We start from the raw sequence: 21,881 nt of genomic DNA on the forward strand, positions 1-21,881 counted from the left end.
TCTTTTCCAGAAGACACAAGTTGACACCTGCAGTGGCGCCTCTGTTTTCGTTGTGCGTCCAATTTCTGATTCATGCCTTGGTTTACGTGTAAACAGGCACACACAAACACACCGTTTGACCCCCCTCGGCAATCACCATTTTGGTCTTTGTGGGCTGATAAGGTTTCTTATTATGTTAGTTTTATTTTATTTTTTAATAATAGTAATAATAAAGTTGGAAGGGACCTTGGAGGTCATCGAGTCCAACCCCCTGCTCAGGCAGGAAACCCTATACCATTTCGGACAAATGGCTGTCCAGTTTCTTCTTAAAAACTTCCAGGGTCAGCGCATTCACCGCTTCTGGAGGCAGGTTGTTCCACTGGTTAATTGTTCTCACTGTCAGGAAGTTTCTCCTTAGTTCCAGGTTGCTTCTCTCCTTGCTTAGTTTCCATCCGTTGCTTCTTGTCCTGCCTTCAGGCGCTTTGGAGAATAGCTTGACTCCCTCTTCTTTGGGGCAGCCCCTGAGATACTGGAACACGGCTATCATGTCCCCCCTCGTCCTTCTCTTCATTAAACTAGACATACCCAATTCCAGCAACCGTTCCTTATATGTTTTAGCCTCCAGTCCCCTAATCATCTTTGTTGCTCTTTATGGCAGCCCCATAGATGTTTCCAATGTCCACTTTTTGGAATAGAATGGAGCTGGAAGGGACCTTGGAGGTCTTCTAGTCCAGCCCCCCTACTCAAGCAGGAGGACCTATACTACAAGAGTTTTTCAATTGATTGATGGAAACTAATCAAGGAGAGAAGCAATTTAGAACTAAGGAGAAATTTCCTGGCAGTGGGAACAATTAATCAGCGGAACGACCTGCCTCCAGAAGTTGTGGGTGCTCCATCAATGGAGACTTTTAAGAAGAGACTGGAACAGCCATTTGTCTGAAATGGCATAGGGTTTCCTGCCTGAGCAGGGGGTAGGACTAGAAGACCTCCAAGGTCCCTTCCAATTCTGTTATATTCTGTTTTCAAAATGTTTAACATGTACTTTATTACTGTTTTGTTACGATGTCTAGTCACACAGTCAGACCTGATCTGGCATTTCTGTCCACCTATCAAGTCCTTCCCAAGGACCCGGGAGAGGCAGATATTCTTGTCTGATGGTGTCAAAAGCATTTGTATTTATTTTAAATAAATTTTAATAAATTCTACAAATCGTTTATGCCGCCCATCCTCCCCTATAAGGTGATTCTGAAGCATCATTGTTTTAATGATTTGGAGACCTAAGGAGTCTGGAGACAGGGACCCCATTTCAGAACTGGGTGGTTTGAAGACAAAGAAATGCAGCCGGGGGCAAATAAACTACAGGTCGTTAAGTAAAGCAGTCACTAAGTGAAACCACAATTGTACTTATGATCTGACTTCAGCTTTCCTTTAATTTCCAGACCTGCAAAGGTCAGCAAGGCAAGCACTGGTTGCAAAGTTCCTTTTTCCACTGTCACAACGGTGAACCGTCACTAAATGAGGCAGTCGCTAAACAAGGACTATGTGTGAGCCGTTTAGCTATAGCGGTGTCAAGTTTGGGCTGATGCGTAGGAGAGCCAAAGTTCCTTTCTCCACCGTCGTAAATGTGAACGGTCACTAAACGAGGCAGTCGCTAAACGAGGACTATGTATGAGCCGTTTAGCTATGACGGTGTCAAGTTTGAGCTGATGCATAGGAGACCCAAAGGTCCTTTCTCCACCGTCATAAATGTGAACGGTCACTAAATGAGGCAGTCGCTAAACAGCTAGGTCGGGCCGATGCATAGGAGGCCCCAAAGGGGAGACTGGCACATGCAAAATTAACAGGGGTGTCTCTTTCTCTCTGTTTCTCCCCCCTCCTTGCTGCAGTGGTCTGTCCTTTGCCTTGCATGAATGGCGGGCAGTGCACATCTGGCAACCACTGTCTGTGCCCGCCAGAATTCACCGGCCGCTTCTGCCAGGTGCCCGTGAACCGCCAGGGGCAGCAGGCGCGGGCCCCTAGCGATGGGGCCCCCGCGGAGACGGGCTCCAGCAAGCACGCCATTTACGCCGTCCAGGTCATCTCGGATCATCACAGTGACAGCCCCTCGGGTCCGGGTTCGAAAGGCACCGTGAGCCACTCCACCTTTATGGTGCCCCTGGGCCATCACTCCTCCGAAGGTAACGGGCAAGAAAGTGGGGGCTGGGTTCGGGGGCTGCTGGGGGGGGTTAGGGCGGAGCGATGAAGCCCCTCCGAGGAAAAGCAGATTTTTCTCCAATACTGGCTTAATTGAGCCAATGGCTTCGATATGAATATATAGAATACTTATTCCGTCGTCACGAGCCAGCGTATTTCAAAAAGTAACCTATAACTTACTGTATATGTCGTTTCTTGGATTCCTCAAACCTTGCAAAATGGACTAGATAGTTCCATCAGTAAAAGAGAATATTTGTAGGATTGAAGGGTTGAAGGGAGGGGTCCTGGGTGGTCTCTGAGCCTGGTTTTCCTTGCAGATGTTTCATGACCCAACTAGGTAACATCATCAGTGCTAGAAGGGAGGGGTGAGTAGTAGTAGTAGTAGTAGGAGGAGGCGGAGGAGGAGAAGGAAGAAGAAGAAGGAGAAGAAGAAGAAGAAAAAGAAGAAGAGGAGGAGGAGGAGGAGGAGAAATAACTATGGGGTCCTTGCTGCTTTCTGAGCGTGGTGGTTTTCTTGCAGACGTTTCATGAGCCAACTAAGTAACATCATCAGTGCTAGTAGGGAGTGGGGTTTGTGGAGAGGAGCAGGACGACTGTGGGGTCCTTGGTGCTCTCTGAGCTTGATGGTTTTCTTGCAGACGTTTCATGACCCAACTAGGTAACATCATCAGTGCTAGAAAGGAAGTGGGGTTATGCTTGGATAACAAAACGTCTGCAAGAAAAATAACCAAGCTCAGAGAATAACAAGAACCCCAAATTTATATTATACGTGTACCACAGTATTATGAGTATCTTCCATATATTTTTACTGCTGTTATCCGTGTCCTGTTTGCCATACGCTAAATAAATACATTAACTCCTTTGTGAGCTGAATTTGAAATTTGGGGACAATTCTGAGCACTGACGGGCCGAGCAGAGAATCTTCGAGCACGTGCAGAGGGTTTTCTGTCTCCTACGCCGGGATTTAAAGTGGACCCCGCCTCTTTGTGCCCTGTAAAATGCTTGCTCAAATTCCCAGCCAATCGTTCATCTGCTAGCTGACGAACCAAAAATATATATATATAAGCATCGATCAAGAATTCAGCGCTTTATTTTATTTTAATTTTAAATTGATACGTACATCAGTTGTTTCACTGCGGCTGCAAACGGCATTTGTAACAACCCGTTTTTCCTGTTTCCAACTCATCCTAGTTTATTTTTGGGCTCCCAGTTCAGATGCATCAGCCGCTGGTCAACGTCCGGGTCCATCATCCGCCGGACGCCTCCGTGAAGGTCCACCGGATCGACAGCCTCAGCTCGGAGGGGAGTGGGCCCGGGGGAGCCCACCATCTCATCCAGCACCCGGCTCCGAAACCGGCCTACACTCGTCCCCCCGCCCAGAAACCCCTAGGGCGCTGTTTTCAAGAGACGCTGCCCAAGCAGTCAGTGAGTGCAACAGGATCTTAGCCACTACTGTATTTAACCTGTAGAAAATCAAGCCTCCCTGTTCAAGAGCAGTGTATCTGATCCAGTCAACATCAAGGCCAAATAGCGGAGGAGGAAGCCTCTAGTTCAGCGTGTTGCGAGCTTGGGAACTTTTAAGATGAGTGAACCTTAGCTACGCCGGCTGGGGAATTGTGGGAGTTGAAGTCCACCTGTCTTAAAGTTGTCAAGTTTGAAAAAAAACAAAAACAAATAAAACACCGTTCTGGCTGGATCGCAGGATTAGATTTATTTTTATTCTCACCCATCATCAAATTTCACGTGTACAAAGCAACACACTGCTCTCAAATGTTGTGTGCTTCCCTCAGATCTACAGTATGTGCAACTAAACCTTGTAGTAGCTTAAGGGGTGGCGAAAATTACATAAAACTAGGAAGAAAACAGCCTGAGACCTAATCTAACAGACTAACCCCACAAACTTCCCAACCCTGTTTTAGCCTAGTGTGGCCTGTTGGTGCCAAGGCCAAATCAGTTTGGCCTCACTGAGGACTAGACGCTTAAAGCACAAGTGCTGATTCTCTTTCCGTCACTGGGGAGAATGAGGTTGGGGCAGGACCGAGGTGGGGTGGGGAACCTGGGGGCTGGTTTATTTCAGGAGAGAATTAGTGACTTTGGTCTTTTCTTTCCTTCTTCCCTTCCCTTCCGGTGTGGACCTCAGTGTGGGAGCAACCCGCTTCCGGGTCTCACGAAGCAGGAAGATTGCTGTGGCAGCATCGGCACCTCTTGGGGCCAAACCAAGTGCCACAAATGCCCCCATCTGCAATGTAAGCCTCCAGCCGGGACCTTGCACCACCCAGCGATCCAGAGCAGAGAGACTTGCCCTCAATTTGTGCACGGCTTGTCCCGGGTCGCCCACGGACCCCCCACCACCACCTCCCCATCCTACACTCCTTAGCTTACTGCGCTGCTTCTCCGCTCTGCTTGAATTTTGGCAGGATTTTCAGCCCCAGAGTGGGGAGACCCATCCACAGCACCCCCAAACTCACATGGGGCCTGCTCCAGGCCTTTCGGGGCCTCCCACACCCCTTTGAGACACCCCTCACTCCTTACTTGTGCCTTGCTCCGCTTAATGACCCGCAGGATCGTTTAATGACTGTAGCTGGGAGGGCCGGGATTGCGGTCATTGAGCAAAGCGGTCGTGTGACATCTTGCATAATGACCGCTTTGCACAATGACCAAGATTCCGGTTTCAGATGTGGTTGTAAATTGAGAACAAATCTGCACAACTGACACACATGTGCAAGAATTGTCTGGATTACAGCATATTCCGGGATAGTGTCTTGAGGCCGTGTGATTTGTTGTTTCCAAAGTCCGCTGAATCGAGACCCTTGAATTGTTTAATGTTATTTTTTTTTTATAATTCAGGAGTTAGAATGAAACTAGTAAAGGAATGTGGGAGACTTAAATGCTCGCTGTATACTCTTTTTTCCAGATCTGGGCGTGCAAAAGACGATGGGGAGTGATTGTCCGCAGGGATACAAGCGACTTAACAGCACTCACTGCCAGGGTAGGCCTTCACGAGCGGGGTGTGTATGTTCCACGTCTGTTGTGTTTGGAATTTGAATGTCGGTGAATTGGAAAATAAATAAAATCTGCTGTCACGGGTGCCCTTGCTTCAAATTGTTTCGAGAACGTTTTGACCCTGAGTTCGAGTCCTGCATCAGGCCTCCCTTTCTACTGGGTTGTGGCACGTGGGACCTGAGGTGAGGCATCCAATTGGCCTCTACGTGGGGGATAAGTAACCTCGGAGCAGTCTTGGGATCAACTGGAGGATAGCGGCAGGAATACGACCAGACTGAATTCTTAACTCTGGTCTGGGGTTGGACTAGATGATCTCCTGGATCTCTTCCAGCCAAACCTTGTAATCTATGAAGTTTTTTAGTATGCTTTTGGTCACGTGACCACAGGGCACATTTAAAGCCATTCAGGCACATTTATCTCCATTGGTAGCATCCTGGCAGCCACGTGGCTTCATTTCACCACCGTTTTGCCCAAAATTGGAATTTCCTTGTGGGTTTTGGAAAAAAACCACTCCCGTCGCAAACCGTGGGTTCATTTAACCACTGCTGCCAAAAAAAGGGTGGGGTGATCCAACTTACGACTGTGATGGCCAAACTGTATTATGATCGTAACTCGAGGACTACCCCCGCCATGGCAGCATGAATCAGGTGAGATCGTACCCAGAGATCCTGCCCTGCCTGCCGCGTGCCACCAGGTGCCAGGAACGGCCCTTCCATCCCGCTCCCCATCGTACAATCTCAGAGAGCGGAAATTGAAAGAGCCACCCTGGTGAGTAATTATCTTTGCCTTTTTCTTTCCCACAGACATCAATGAGTGTGCCATGCAAGGCGTGTGCCAAGGAGGAGAGTGTTTGAACACCCAAGGAAGCTTCCGTTGCGCGTGTAAACCAGGGCAGGTTTTGGGACCTTCGCGCACCCACTGTGTGCGTATGTATCTCGACAGGTTGGGGTGGGGGACTTTCATCTCTCTCTCTCTCTCTCTCTCCCTCTCTCCCTCCCTCCCTCCCTCCCTCTCTATTCTATTCTATTCTATTCTATTCCATTCTCTATTTCATATTCTATTCTATTCTATTCTATTCTATTCCATTCTCTATTTCATATTCTATTCTATTCTATTCTATTCTATTCTATTCTATTCTATTTTCCATTCTATTTTCCATTCCATATTCTATTCTATTCTATTCTATTCTATTCTATTCTATTTTCCATTCTATTTTCCATTCCATATTCTATTCTATTCTAATTTCTGCATTCCATTCCATATATTCTATTCTATTCTATTCTATTCTATTCTATTCTATTCTATTCTATTCTATTTTCCATTCTATTTTCCATTCCATATTCTATTCTATTCTATTCTATTCTAATTTCTGCATTCCATTCCATATATTCTATTCTATTCTATTCTATTCTATTCTATTCTATTCTATTCTGTTCTGTTCTATTCTATTCTATTCTATTCTATTCTATTCTATTCTCCATTCTATATTCCATTCCATTCCATATTCTATTCTATTCTATTCTATTCTATTCTATTCTATTCTATTCTATTCTATTCATTTCTGCATTCCATTCTATTCTCTCTCATCAGAATGTGGATAATATATTGGGACAAAAATGATAACGAGTTGCAAACAAACTAAAATCAGAATAATAGAGTAAAACTGGAGAGCAAAGAAGAATCTCCGATTCAGTGTCCTTAATTTAACCCAGGGGCTGCATTCCCGCCACACAACCCCTGTCGCAATGGTGTTGCCGGGTTTTGGGAACGCCGGGGGTGGGGCAGTTCCTCTTTTTCCCTGTGAACGTCTGCCTTCTCTGATCTCCTTCTCTGTCCCTCTTTTTTGGGGAGCCCAGCGGAGAAAGCCGGGGAGAGGAGCCTGTGTTTCCGTCTGGTGAGCCCTGAGCAGCAGTGCCAACATCCGCTGTCAACCAAGCTGAGCCGGCAGACGTGTTGCTGCAGCGTGGGCAAAGCCTGGGGCGTCCATTGCGAGCGATGCCCGGCCGACGGAACGGGTGAGTCGACGGGCAGGATCTGCTCCTCCTCCGTCCTGTTGGTGGCTTTGACTTCTCTCTCCGTCTTCGTGCTGTCCTCGCTCGGTATTGTCTTCCGAAAGTTGGGCTCCTTCTCTTGCTCAGACTGAACTACCGGCAGTCCTCGGTTGACAGCCGTTTGTTTAGCGACCGTTCGAAGTTACAGCAGCACCCAAAAAAGGACCGTTACAGTAGGACCGTTTTTCCCACTTACGACCGTTGCAGCGTTCCCCCGGGGTCACGGGATCAGAACTCACCCTGCTTCGCAACTTGCATTATTTAGAACAATTAACCAGTGGAACAGCCTGCCTCCAGAAGCGGTGAAGGCTCCAACACTGGACGTTTTTAAGAAGAGATTGGATAGCCATTTGTCCGAAATGGTATAGGGTTTCCTACCTGAGCAGGGGGTTGGACTAAGTGACCTCCAAGGTCCCTTTCAACATTATTATTATTATTATTATTATTATTATTATTATTATTATTCATTAGACGAGAATCTCAGTCAACTGAACGTTCAAATTGACTGGCGTTGATGGTTGACACGGGTTGCTGCCAGCATCCTAGGTGTCAACCAAGTATCTCCTTAAAATATAAGATGTTCCGAGTAAGCGCAGTTTTTTGTAACATTGCTAGAGTTATTGCAGGAAGCTGCAGTTTCTTGAAATATTTTGCAAAGTTTTTGGACATACTGTAGTTCCCAGTGCCCCGATGACAATGGGTATCGCTGTTACACGTTTCATCCATAATCGCGCATCTGACTGTCTTGTTTTTCCCTCCCGGCTGAGTAGCAGCGTTCAGAGAAATCTGCCCTGCGGGGAGAGGCTACCACATTCAGACCTTGCACCAAACTCTGACCATCCAAGGAGAGAGTGAATTCCTACTCCAGATCCACCCAGACGCTACTAGTGACGTGCCACAACCACGCCCGGAGCCCCCCACCCCTCCCGCCCTGGGCAGCGATTCCCAGGAAGCAGAAGGTGGGTTTGCTGGCGCGGGAAGGGAAGGCGGTGGGCTTCTGGGCAAGCTGAGGGTGTTTGGAAGGTGAAGGGAGGGGCTGTGAGCGCATTCACAAAATGGCTGCCTCGGTATGTATGACTGGTGCGATACAGACAGCCCTCGACTTACAAGAGTTCATGTAGCGAGTGTTCGAAGTTACGACGTTGAAAAAAGTGACTTATGATCATTTTTAATGTTTATAACTTGCAGCATCCCGATCAGAATTCGGACGCTCGGGCAACTGACTCATATTTATGACGGTCGCAGCGTCCCGGGGTCACGCGATCCCCTTTTGTGACTTTCCGATAAGCAAAGTCAATGGGGGAAGCCAGATTCACTTAACAACCATGTTACTAACTTATCAACTGCAGGGATTCCCTTAACGACGGAGGCCTGAAAAGTCGTAAAATGGGACATAACTCACTTAGCAACTGCCTCACTTAGCGAGAGAAATTTTGGGAAGTCGAGGACTATCTGTGTACTCATGGATAAGCTGAACTCAATATTTGGGTGTATTTCAGCAGCTAAAAGTTTTGACTTATCTTCAAGTAGATACGGCATTAAAGTTCCTTTTAGATTCTGTGTTTTTGCATTCTGCTTTTCTGCCAATTTTTCTCCCCCCAGTTCCTTAATCTCAGCTACCCAAAACCAGGGCATTTTGTTCCCCTGCGGGTTGTGGTTTTAAAACCAATTTTCCTTTCAGGACTACTCCAGTCCCAATAGCTCAGCTCTACCAACAACTGCGTAAAAAGTGGCCTTTTGCATTTGATCTTGCCACAGTGCTCAATGTAGCTTGACCTTCAACAGCATGAGGTCTAGAAACTTGGCTTTTTTTCCCCGTAAAGCAAACCCTCCCAGATAAGGACAAAATCTAAAGCTGAGTTTTGGAGGCTTTTATGTCAGAGTGACGTGAGTTTGGATTAAAATCATAACTTGGGGCACAACAGGGTGTTTTTTTTGAAAGCTGTTTTATAGATTTACAGTGGTTGTTTGACTTGGTTTAATGCCAGCCGCCAAAATCAAATGATTTACTGCAGTCTTAAAGAAGAAAGAACCTTTTCTGGATTTTATAACTGCAGAGATTTTATTTTATTTTTTATCTGAGGGTGAGTTTGTTTCTTTATTAAAAAAAAAAAAAGAATAAGCACATTCCTGGACTTTATGATGGAAGAGGTGTGTGTGCTGCATACGAAAACAAACAAACAAGTTTCTAGTCCTTGGGATTCCAAAAAGGCCACTTCATTGGCAATTGCTGCAGGCAGAGAGCAGCATGTAAAAACAATATTTTGCTAGTATTTTTTAACAAGCTTTTAGAAAATGCCACAATGGAACCGGATTGGACTCCGGTTATTGTGGAAATGCAATTTCCCATGGTCGCGTGATCCAAATTCAGACGCTTGGAAATTGACTCATATTTATGACGGTGGCCGTGGTCCCAGAGTCACGTGATCCCTTTTTTGTGACCTGCTGAGAAGCAAAGTCAATGGAGAAACTAGGTTGACTTAGCAGCCATGTTACTCACTCAACCACTGCAGTGATTCACTTAACAACAGTGGTCATAAAATGGAGCAAAATTCCTTTAACAACTGCCTCACTTAGCAACATAAATTTTGGGCTTCGTTGTGGTCCTAAGTGTAACTGTAATCTGAAGTTGTGGAGGTTTTTAAGAAGAGATTGGACAATCATTTGTCTGAAACGGTACAGGGTCTTCCGTTCGAGCTGTGGGTTGGACTAGATGACCGCCAAGGTCCCTTCCAACTCTTCTGTTATTCTGTTATTACTTTAGGCCCATAGAAGAATGGCATGTGTTCTCATGGGCATGAATTCTCCTCAGAAGTTCTAATCACTATTCTGTCTCTGGTTTATGTTTTGCAGCCGTTACTCCAGCGATGGTAAGTGTGAAGTCCACTGGAGAACTGTGGAAGAGGTAAAAAAAAAAAAAAAACTGTGAAAAAATAAATGAATGGCCATCTTCAAATATAACGCAATCTCAAATGGTTGCTGATTGGAACGTGAGCCACCAGGAGATGATAGAAGGTCATTTGAATCGGTCTTCTGCTTTTCAACCTATTCGCCAAAGCACCAGAAGGCAGGAGAGAAGCAACCTAGAACTAAAGAAAAAATTCCTAGCAGTGAGAAAAATTGCGTGTAGTGATAAATCTCAAAAGCATCTACAAAAACGCAAATATATAACCATAATTTGATTTTTTTAACCACAGTTGTTCTGAAGAATCATCCGGTCAAAGGAATATAGGTCGTCCTCAAGTTACAACGGTTCCTTTAGTGACCGTTCAAAGTTACAACATCACCGAAAAAGTGACTTATAACCATTTTTTCACACTTAACAGCCATTACAGCATTCCCCACGGTCACGTGATCAAAATTCAGACAGTTGTCAACTGACTCACATTCACGATGGTCGCAGTGTCCCGGGAATCATGTGATCGCTTTTTGCGACCTTCTGATAAAAATGGGGAAACCACATCCACTTCACAAACATGTAACTAGGTCAGGGGAATATATAGCTAAGCAGCTTATTATGTAATGATGTAATGGATTATAAGGTGGATGATGCAATGATAGGAATGACTCAGCAGGGTCTGCATCTCTTTAAGAGCCTGAGTATAAAAGGGAAGGCTTTTGCTGGAGTGTCTCTCTCTCTTCTATTTCCTGCTGTAACTGTGGTGTGTTCGAGACTGCTGTATTAACGCGTGTATGTATACTGTTCCTGGTGTATGATATTGTAGATAGTAAAAGATACACCACCATTTAATATAGACCACTGTTTACCGTATTTACTCCTGGGTATCTCAGCGCAATAAAACTGTGCACGCTCTGACAAACTAACTTAACCACTGCCACGATTCACTTAACAACTGTGGCAAGAATGGTCCTAAAGTGGGACAAAACTCGCTTAGCAAAGGTCTCGCTTAGCGACAGAAATTTTGGGCTCGCTTGTGGTCTTAAGCTGAGGAACACCTGTATCTTGTCTTCCTGTTCATTGCCTGTTCTTCTCTTTCCTTCTCGACATCTCCAGTTACCCAAAGACACGACGATTTCGGAAGAGCAGGGGGTAGTTTTCGGCAACACCCCGACTTTGGGTCCTCGGTACCCCGGTAAGTGAGAGCAAAACCACTCTCAGTACCGTTTCCCCAGCCTTGTTGGGGGGCAGGAAATTTTCTTAACGGGGGTTCCTTTGTTCTTTGCAGTGGTGATCACCAAGCCGACCGTCGCAGTTGTGGTGAAGTACCCCGAAGAAGACAGAATGGATGAATTTTACATGCCCCCAACTCAAGAGACCGGTGAGCCCCCCTCCCCCCTGGCCCAGATTATGTTCCTTCGTCCTCTTTTCCAAAAAGAAAGTTTTAGTTTTTAGTCAGTTTAGTTTATTGATTAGCCCATAGGGCTTATCAAAATACAGAGTTCCAAACATATAATATTAATAAAATCCTGTACAAATCGACACACTACAAAATGAAGCCCTACAGCACCTTATATAGAATCAACACCAAAAAATGATGTCCTTATCATCATGGGGGATTGGAATGCTAAAGTAGGAAGCAAAAAGATAACCGGAATAACAGGCAGGTTTGGCCTTGGAGTACAAAATGAAGCAGGGCACAGGCTGATAGAATTTTGTCAAGGGAATATGATGGTCATAGCAAACACTCTTTTCCAACAACCCAAGAGACGGCTCTACACATGGACACCACCAGACGGTCAACACGGAAATCAGATTGACCATGTGCTCTGCAGCCAAAGATGGAGAAGCTCTGTACAGTCAGTAAAAACAAGACCAGGAGCTGACTGTGGCTCAGATCATTCATCTTCTCATTGCAAAATTTAGACTAAAATTGAAGAAATTAAGGAAAAACACTAGACCACTCAGGTATGAACTACCGTAAATCATATCCCTGATGAATATACAGTAGAGGTGACAAATAGATTTAAGGAATTAGATCTGAAAGTGAGCTTCAATGGACTCCAGAAGATGGTAGAGGACAGGAAGGCCTGGAGGAACGTTGTCCATGGGGTCACGATGGGTCGGACACGACTTCGCAACTAACAACATACAAACAATTTAAAATGCAATTGGAGTAAAATACAATAATTTAATATTTAGACAAGTAAAATAAGATTAAAATTATATATCAGGATCACCCCTCCAATCTAGCCCAATCAGTCCCAGATATACTGATGTGGTTCCCAATGGCTCATTCGTTTAATATCTGAACCAAGGTATCTGTCTGTCACCGTCTCATACAAACAACAATCAAATAGTATGTGAGCCAAGTCTTCTACCTCTAATAGTAGTAGTAGTTTTAAAAAATACAGTAGTTTAAAAAAATACAGTAGTTTTAAAAATGTTCATACAATGACCATTCCAAGTTAAAACAGCACTGAAAAAAGTGACTCAGGATGGGTCCTCGCACTTAACGACCGTCGCAGCATTCCCCCCCTCCAGTCACGTGATCAAAATTGGGGCGCTTGGCAACCATTCAGATAATCATGTGACCTTGGGACGCTGTGCCCGTCATAAATACCTGCCTTTGGCCAAGCGCCCAAGTGACGGGGGGGGGGGGATGCTGCGACGGTCGTAAGTGCAAGGACAGAGGTTGTAAGTTACGTTTTTCACCACCGTCGTAACTTGGAACGGTTGTTAAACGAGGGTCATAAGTTGAGAACAACCTGGGTTTAGATTTCTTTTCGTTTGGAATGTCGTGGCTGGGCTCCCAACACTGGAGGTTTTTAAGAAGAAACCGGACAGAGTCTTCTGCTTGAACAAGGGGTTGGACTAGTCACTAGATGACCTCCAAGATCCCTTCCAGCCCTATGATTCTACGTTTCTATGATTTTGGGCAGGGGGTTGGACTAGAAGACCTCTAAGGTCCCTTCCAAGTCTTCGATTCTATGTTTCTATGATCTTGGGAAGGGGGGTGGACTAGATGACCTCCAAGGTCCCTTCCAACTCGGTTATTCTGTATTCTGTGTTGAAAAAAACGGCCGGTGTCGGAACTCTTATAACTCTTTCAGGCCGTTTCCCTGCCTTTCTCTTCCCACACAGAGGTGGACATCTGCAAATTAAACCACAACATCTGCAGCCATGGTGAGTGCATCCCGACCCGGACCGGATTCACCTGTCAGTGTTACCAAGGTTACCGGTGGCATCCTCAGCACAGGTATTGTGTAGGTAAGAGGCAGCTTCCTTCAAAAGTTTGAGCTTGAGCAGGAGGTTCAATCGGAATAGGGCTGGAAGGGACCTTGGAGGTCATCTAGTCCAGCCCCCTGCTCAAGCAGGAGACCCTTCTCTCCTCCTCCTCCTCCTCCTCCTCCTCCTCCTCAGAATAACAAGAGTTGGAAGGGACCTTGGAGGTCTTCTAGTCCAACCCCCTGCTCAAGAAGGAGACCCCATACCATTTCAGACAAGTGGCTATGCATTCTTTTCTTAAAAACCTCCAGCGATGAAGCCCCTACAATTTCTGGTGGCAAGCTGTTCCACTGGTTAATTGTCCTCACTGTTAGGGAATTTCTCCTTAATTCCAGGTTGCTTCTCTCCTTGGTTAGTTTCCATCCATTGTTTCTTGTCCTGCCTTCTGGGGTTTTGGAAAATAAGTTGATGACCCCTCCCTTCTTCTTTGTGAGATATTGGAATACCGCTATCATGTCCCCCCCTGGTCCTTTTCTCTAGACTGGACACACCTGGTTCCCGCAACCGTTCTTCATATGTTTGTGTCCCCAGGCCTTGAATCATCGTAATTGCTCTTCTCTGCTCTTTTTCCAAAGTCTCAGCATCTTTTTTGTAGTGTAAGGTTGGACTAGAAGACCTCCAAGGGCCCCTTCCAACTCATTCTGTTACTCTTGTTATTCATCTAAGAAGCTTCTTCGGTTTCTGAACAGTTCTGAACAGAACTGAAGAAGCTTCTTGGATTAAGAAGCGAAATGTTTTCAATGGAAAGGAAAAAAAACAACCCCAAAAATCCATTTGTCTTTTATGTAGAAATAGACCTTTGAGATTCCTGTTCTTTCCTTCTTCCTTCCCAGATGTAAACGAGTGTGAATTGGAGCTGTGTGGCCATGGGAAAGGCGTGTGCATGAACACCGGCGGGTCGTACAATTGCCACTGCAACCGAGGCTACCAGCTGAAGGTGCAGAAGGGGATCCGATCCTGCTCAGGTGAGACTTCCAAGAACTTGGTGGATGGAGGGAAACTAGTGAAGGGGAGAAGCAGCCCAGAGGAAGCAATTTCCTGACAGTTGGAACAATCAATCCGTGGAACGAGTTGCCTTCGGAATAGCAATAGCCCTTAGACTTATATACCGCTTCACGATGCTTTACGGTCCTCTCTAAGCGGTTTACAGAGTCAGCCTCTTGCCCCCTGCAACAATCTGGGTCCTCGTTTTACCGACCTTGGAAGGATGGAAGTCTGAGTCAGCCTTGAGCTGGTCAGGATCGAACTCCTGGCAGTGGGCAGAGTTAACCTTAAATACTGCATTCTAACCACTGTGAAGGCAGGCAGGGAAGGAAGGAAGGAAGGAAGGAAGGAAGGAAGGAAAGGAAGGGGAAGGGAAGGGAAGGGAAGGAAGGAAGGAAGGAAGGAAGGAAGGAAGGAAGGAAGGAAGGAAGGAAGGAAGGAAGGAAGGAAGGAAGGAGAAGGGAAGGGAAGGGAAGGAAGGAAAATAGCAATAGCCCTTAGATTTATATACCGCTTCACAGTGCTTTACAGCCCTCTCTGAGTAATTTACAGATTCAGCCTCTTGCCCTCAACAACTTGGGTCCTCATTTTACCGACCTCGGAAGGATGGAAGGCTGAGTCAACCCTGAACCGGTCAGGATCAAACTCCTGGCAGTGGGCAGAGTGTAGCCTGCAATACTGCAATCTAACCACTGGGCCACCGCGGCTCTTTAGAAGTTGTGGGTGCTCCCATCCCTGGAGGTTTTAAAGAAGAGATTGGACAGCTATTTGTCTGAAAATGGAATAGGATTTTGTGCCTAAGCACGGGGTTGGACTAGAAGACCTCCAAGGTCCCTTCCAACTCTGTTATTCTTTTATTCTGTTATTGAGTCAGGAGGGGAGATGCTGGAAACACCCCAGATCTTCCCCTTTGTTCACTCTTTTGCCTCCCTCTCCCATTAGACATTGATGAATGCGCCCGGCCCAACATCTGCGGAGACGGCGGTTCTTGCATCAACTTCCCAGGACACTACAAATGTGACTGCCATGCGGGCTATCGGCTGAAGCCCTCCCGGCAGCCGTTGTGTGAGGGTACGCAGTGGAGACCCAGGCTGGGGAATTCTTTGGTGCTGTCTGAGCTGGATGGTTTTCTTGCAGACATTTCACTACCGCTCTAGGCAATATCATCAGTCTTGCTAAACAGACGCACTGATCAGGGTCAATGCAACCGTCATAAACCGTCATAAATATGAGTTAGTTGTGAAACGTTTGAATTTGGATCACGTGACCCTGGGGATGCTGCAATGGTCATAAATGTGAAAATAGAATAGGAATAGAAAATGGGAATAGAATAGAATAGAAATAGAATAGAATAGAATAGAATAGAAATGTAAAATTAGAATAGAATAGAATAGAATAGAATAGAATAGAATAGAATGTAAAATTAGAATAGAATAGAAAGAAATAGAAATAGAAAATGGGAATAGAAATAGGGAATAGAAATAGAATAGAAATAGAATAGAATAGAATAGAATAGAATTAAGGGATCTAATAGAATTATGGGATAGAATAGAATAGAATAGAATAGAATAGAATAGAATAGAATAGAATAGAATAGAATAGAATATAGAATTTAAAGAATAGAATGGAATAGAATAGGAGACGGGAGAGGAGAAGAGAAGAGAACAAGAGAAGAGAAGAGAAAACAATAAAATGAAAACAAGAGGAGAATAGAAATAGAAATATAGAAACAGAAATAGAACAAAATATAGAATAGAATAGGAGAAAGACATGGGAAGAAAAAGAATGGGGAGGAGAGTCGCTTTTTTTTTAGTGCCGTTGTAACTTTGAACGGTCACTAAGAGAACCGTTGTAAGTCGGGGACTGCCTGTATCCTCAAAAGCCCTCTGTCATCTCACCTAACTTCTCCTTAGGAAAAAAAATCCCCAAAGCAACATTATTTTTTCATCAAATAGAAAAAGGGCAGGAGAAAAATGGCCCAATGAAGTAAAAGTGACTTTGGCAACGTTAGCAGCTTTTATCGGTGCTGACCTATTTTTCTTCTCCAGTAATCTTTTTTTATTATTATTATTTTATTGTTTGCCTTTCAGATATCGATGAATGTCTTGACCCCGGAACTTGCCCTGATGGGAGATGCGAAAATAAACCTGGGAGTTATAAATGTATCCCCTGCCAGCCAGGCTTCCGGGCCCAAAACGGCATATGTTACGGTAAGACATACTGCAACCGGTCTCAGCTTTAGGAAGATTGTCGGACTTTATAGTTGTTGCTGTTTTTTTAAAAAGAGTTTAAGTGTCTAGTCCTCATGACAAAAATAATTATCAGATTTCATCGCTGTTTTTAAAAAGAGCTAAACATCTAGTCCTCATTGTTAAAAACGTCAGCCTTTCTGTTTGTTTTTAAAAAAGTCCAGTCCTCACAATGAAAGAATATTGTCAGACTTTCTGGTTGTTGTTGTTGTTGTTGTTGTTTTTTAAGTCTAGTCCTCGTGACTAAAAATATTGTCACAATTTATGGGTATTTTTAAAAAGAGTCTAGTTCTCGTGACTGAAAAAATATTGTCAGACTTTATGGTTGTTTTAAAAAGAGTCTACTCTTTTTAAAATATATATTGTATATTTAAAATATATTGTAAGACTTTATTGTTGTTGTTTTTTTAAAGTTAAGTGTCTAGTCCTCATGATGAAAAAAGTTTCAGATTTTATGGTTGTTTTGGAAGGTCCCTTCTGGCTCTATGATTCTATAGCATCCAAGCATTGAAAGAGCTCATTGTCCGGTTCTTCCCCCCCAGATGTGGACGAATGCGCCGAGGATGCTGCCTGCAAACACGGCTGGTGCGAGAACATGGCCGGCTCCTTCCGCTGCTCCTGCGGTGAAGGCTTCGTGCCTGCCGCTGATTTCCGCAGCTGCGTTGGTAAATTCCTTTTCCGCATCCCATGCAGAAAACTCAGCTCAGCCCATTGGAAAAATAAATTCCGTTTCTTTTTCCACAATGAAGTGATTGCAGTCTCGCCTCCCAGCTAAACAGCTCACCAGCTGTTTCGAAGCACAGCTCCGTGCAAGTAGCTTCAACTTGCAGACCTTTTGCTAGATTGGAGGATCTGCTGGGATGATTCTGGGACTCTCCCTAACTGAGGAGAGTCATATAAACGAAAAGAATGCCTGATCCTTCTGTTAGTCAATTGAAAAAGCAGCAGTCCAGAGAATGCCCCTCCAAGGAGCCCTCCCTGAGTTAGTCATCGGTCAGCCATCTTCACTAGAAGCCCCAGAAAACCCAGCTCAGTCAATGCTCTTATTTCCGCAAAGCCAGAGTTTAGTGTTTGGCAGTAAACTGACAGCCTCAGCATCCTGGCCTCCCTCGCAGGGCTTGTGGGAGGAAAGATGAGCGAGATGCAAGCCTGAGCAGAAACGGCCCAGACCTGAACTGTGGGAGATTCATGCAATCGTGACCCAGATTCTCTCCTGCTTCATTAAGGGTTCCTTGGCCTTCCAGAGGATGATTACAGTTCCCTTGCTCCCCAGCCAAGATGGGCAAGGGATTATGGAAGCAGTAGTCCCAAGCTTCTGGAAGGCAGCAAAGTAGAATTGGGTTGATTCTTGTTTTCTTCCTGCAGATGTCAACGAGTGCCAGAACGGTTCATTGTGCACCCATGGGGTTTGTGTAAACACACTGGGGTCCTTCAAGTGCCAGTGTCCGGTGGGTTTCCAGGCAGTGAAGGATGGGCCTCGCTGCAAAGGTGAGAGAGAGAAGCGAGGGGTCTTGTATGAACTCCTGGGAAGCGATCTTTGTGGCTGGGAAAGAGAACTTTTGAGCATGTGTGGAAGGCTTGTCTGCCTGTATTTTCTATTCTATTAATTTTTTTATATGCCATCCATCTCACTGTCCAGCGACTGAGCAGCATATACATTTATTAAAATGATAGGTAGGTAGGTAGGTAGGTAGGTAGGTAGATAGATGATAGGTGGATAGATAGATAGATAGAAAATAGATATATAGACAGACAGACAGACAGACAGATAGATGATAGGTGGATAGATGATAGATAGATAGATAGATAGATAGATAGATAGATAGATAGATAGATAGATAGATAGATAGATAGATAGATAGATAGATAGATAATAGGTGGATGGATGGATGGATGGATGGATGGATGGATGGATAGATTGATTGATTGATGGATTGATGGATGATGGATGATAGGTGGATAGAAAGAAAATAGATGATAGATAGATAGATAGATAGATAGATAGATAGATAGATAGATAGATAGATAGATAGATAGATAGATAGATGATAGACAGACAGACAGACAGACAGACAGACAGACAGACAGACAGGGTAAGGTAAGGTAAGGTAAAATAAGATAAGATAGTGGACAGACAGATTTATTGATTTGGAGGCTGAAATGTGGCTATGATTGAGCATTCTAACAAGTACCATGAAAGATAAGAATGCCAATAAGCATGTGCAGAGTTCTCTGTCATTTCCTGTGGATAAATCCTGACCAGCTTTATAACTGCACCTCTCCAATTCGAGATTAATTTTTTCCCCTGGGCTGGGAAACATGACTTCCGAGCAACTCACCATCCTTGCCCTTTTTGCTGATAAAAACGGGGGCATCATTTTTCTTTCCTTTTATTTTATTTTTTCAACCTTTCTGCCTTTCCAGATGTGAACGAATGCGAGTTCCCTGCTGCCTGCATCGGGGGCGAGTGTGTCAACACGGTGGGGTCTTACCAGTGTCTTTGCCGGGCGGGATACCAGCTGGAGAGGAATCGAAAATGCCAAGGTTTGTGTGTCTGTGTGCATGTGTGAGTGAGCTCTTCTCCCGTCTGCTTCGGTAGCAAGTTGGGGCTCACAAGGGACCCCCCCCCCCCGTTTTCTAGAAGGGGCATCACGTGATTTTGACTTGTGTTAACCTTTCCATAAAAGTTTGGGTGGGGGGAAGTCGGAGGTGCAAGGACACCTTTCTGCCTAGCACAAACACGCCCAACGCCTCCCCAGACATCGACGAGTGTGCAAGAGATCCTGACCTCTGCCAGCCCCACGGGGTGTGCGAGAACACCGAGGGCTCCTTCGTGTGTGTGTGTGACGAGGGATTCACGTTGGCCAAAGACCAGCAGAGTTGTGAAGGTAGGATAGCACAAGCAGAGTGCGCAAAGGGGGGAAACGCACCTGAGATGGGAGAAATTCCTCCGGGACTCCCGGTGACGATGACGGCGACGTTTCTCCCCAGAGTTGCCTCACCACAAAAAAGAGTGTTACCTGAACTTCGATGACAGCGTGTTTTGCGACAGCGTACTCGCCACCAACGTGACTCGCCAGGAGTGCTGCTGCTCACTCGGGGCCGGCTGGGGAGATCACTGTGAGATCTATCCATGTCCCGTTCTCAACTCGAGTAAGTTGGAAAATCCTTGTGTCCGATTCTAATTAAATTGAAAATTATCCTTGTTCCAAACTCAGCTTGAGACAGAATAACAGAGTTGGAAGGGACCTTGGAGGTCATCTAGTCCAACCTCCTGCTCAGGCAGAAAGCCTGATACCATTTCAGACAAATGGCTGTCCAGTCTCTTCTTAAAAACATCCAGTGGTGAGGGAGGGAGGGAGGGAGGGAGGGAAGGAAGGAAGGAAGGAAGGAAGGAAGGAAGGAAGAGAGAGAGAGAGAAAAAGAAAGAAAGAAAGAAAGAAAGAAAGAAAGAAAGAAAGAAAGAAAATAGCAGAATAATAGAACAGAGTTGGAAGGGACCTTGGAGGTCGTCTAGTCCAACCCCCTGCTCAGGCAGGAAGCCCTATATCATTTCAGACAAATGGCTGTCCAATCTCGTCTTAAAAATCTCCAGTGTTGGAGCACCCACGACTTCTAAAGAGCCGTGGTGGCACAGTGATTAGACTGCAGTATTGCAGGCTACACTCTGCCCACTGCCAGGAGTTCGACCCTGACCAGCTCAGGATTGACTCGGCCTTCCATCCTTCCACTGATTAATTGTTCTAATTATCAGGAAATTTCTGACAGTTGAGAAAGAAGATGAGGGATCTGGAGACTAAACCCCAATTGACCACCTTTCTTGCCACAGTTACTAAGGGAATCCCTGCAGTTGTTAAGTTAGTCACACCGTCGTTAAGTGAATCCGGCTTCCCCATTGACTTTGCTTGGCAGAAGCCCACAAAAGGGGATCACGTGACCCCGGGAGACACTGCGACCGTCATAAATACGAGTCGGTTGCCGAGCGTGTGAACTTTGATCACGTGACCCTGGGGAAGCTGCAACGGTCGTTAAGTGGGAAATTGGTCATTTCTTTTCCCCCGGGCCGTTGTAACTTCAGATGATCACGATTTTAAAACAAACTATTTATTTATTATCGTGGTTTTTAGTATCGCCTGTTCACCGCCCTGAGTCCCGCAAGGGAGATAGGGCAGTATATAAATTTAATAAATAAATATGAATTGTTGTAAGTCGAGAATGACCTATCCTCTTTTTTTTTAATGGGCATTGTGGTTTGAATTTCACCCGTCTCTTCTTTCTTCCCTGGACCAGTTGAGTTCCACACTCTATGCCCGGACGGCAAAGGGTTCATCCTGGATGAGACGATCCTGAATTACGGCATCCCGACGCATCGAGGTGAGTGTTTGGACGCCCCCGGGCCCCCGAAAGCATGGAGGGTGGAGGCCTTTTGAGGTGGCCTCGATGGGAGCGAGGGGGGGGCATCACAGCATCTCTCTGGGGTGGTGCCCGGGAGGGCGAGCTGTCCTCTTGACCAGCCTCCCCCCTACCCCGTGAAGCTGGACCAAGGGGGCCGGCCGTGGGTCTTGAGGTGCTGCCAAGCGGGGTGAGGAGATGGCTACATATCAAGGTGCGCCATTTTGGTAACGTGGGGATCTGTTTAATAGCCTTCTCTTTCTCCTTCTCCTCCCATTCTTCCTTTTCGCCCCCTGCGTCCTTATCCCTTTGTTCTTCCCCTCGTCTTCCCATCCTCCTTCTCTCTGTCTCCTTTCCCTTCTTCTCTGGGTCACCCCCTTCCTGCTCCTCTTTCGTCTTCCTGCTTTTTCTTTTTTCCATCTCTTCCTTTTTCTTCTTCTTTTTCTTCCGCCATCTTTTTTCTTCTCCTCTTTTCTCCTTCTTCCTTCTCCTCTTCTTTGTCCTCCTCTTCCTGCCCCTCCGTCACCTTCACCTCTTCCTTCTTTTCCTTCTCATCCCGTTTTCCACCTTTCATTTCCGTCCCCCCATCTTTATTTCTTCTCCTCTTTCCTCTCCCTTCTCCTCCGCCCTCACCTCTTTTTTCTTCTCTTCTTCCTTTCCTCCTTTCTCTTCCTTCCTCTTCCTTCTCCTTTTGGTCCTCCTTCCCCTGCCCCTCCTTTGCCTCTTCCATTTTTCTTCCACATTCCCGTTCTTTATCTTTTCATTTCTTCTTCCACCACCACCTCCATCTTTTTCCTTCTCTTGTTCCTTTCCTCCTCCTCCTCCTCCTCCTCCTCCTCCTCC

At 45.6% G+C, this 21,881-nt stretch overlaps 1 protein-coding gene across 1 annotated transcript in view; it reads left to right on the forward strand.

Annotated features, from left to right (window-relative positions):
• Window positions 1-1,870: 1,870 nt before the first annotated feature.
• The window catches only part of LTBP3 (latent transforming growth factor beta binding protein 3), a 26,719-nt gene continuing 6,708 nt past the window's right edge, over window positions 1,871-21,881 (forward strand). The window contains exons 1-20 of the mRNA XM_015822369.1: window positions 1,871-2,156; window positions 3,383-3,597; window positions 4,313-4,418; window positions 5,087-5,161; window positions 5,979-6,101; window positions 7,032-7,190; window positions 7,997-8,185; window positions 10,080-10,096; window positions 11,242-11,320; window positions 11,414-11,506; window positions 13,270-13,395; window positions 14,247-14,378; window positions 15,340-15,468; window positions 16,488-16,607; window positions 17,189-17,311; window positions 18,012-18,134; window positions 19,071-19,190; window positions 19,406-19,534; window positions 19,638-19,799; window positions 20,937-21,020. Of these exons, the coding sequence (XP_015677855.1) occupies window positions 1,886-2,156; window positions 3,383-3,597; window positions 4,313-4,418; window positions 5,087-5,161; window positions 5,979-6,101; window positions 7,032-7,190; window positions 7,997-8,185; window positions 10,080-10,096; window positions 11,242-11,320; window positions 11,414-11,506; window positions 13,270-13,395; window positions 14,247-14,378; window positions 15,340-15,468; window positions 16,488-16,607; window positions 17,189-17,311; window positions 18,012-18,134; window positions 19,071-19,190; window positions 19,406-19,534; window positions 19,638-19,799; window positions 20,937-21,020 (2,575 nt within the window). The 5' untranslated portion in view covers window positions 1,871-1,885. The remainder of the gene's footprint in view (window positions 2,157-3,382; window positions 3,598-4,312; window positions 4,419-5,086; window positions 5,162-5,978; window positions 6,102-7,031; window positions 7,191-7,996; window positions 8,186-10,079; window positions 10,097-11,241; window positions 11,321-11,413; window positions 11,507-13,269; window positions 13,396-14,246; window positions 14,379-15,339; window positions 15,469-16,487; window positions 16,608-17,188; window positions 17,312-18,011; window positions 18,135-19,070; window positions 19,191-19,405; window positions 19,535-19,637; window positions 19,800-20,936; window positions 21,021-21,881) is intronic.

This window comes from Protobothrops mucrosquamatus, unplaced genomic scaffold (genome assembly GCF_001527695.2).
Source record: "Protobothrops mucrosquamatus isolate PMUCROS unplaced genomic scaffold, P.Mucros_1.0 scaffold1540, whole genome shotgun sequence".
Lineage (NCBI taxonomy): Eukaryota > Metazoa > Chordata > Lepidosauria > Squamata > Viperidae > Protobothrops > Protobothrops mucrosquamatus.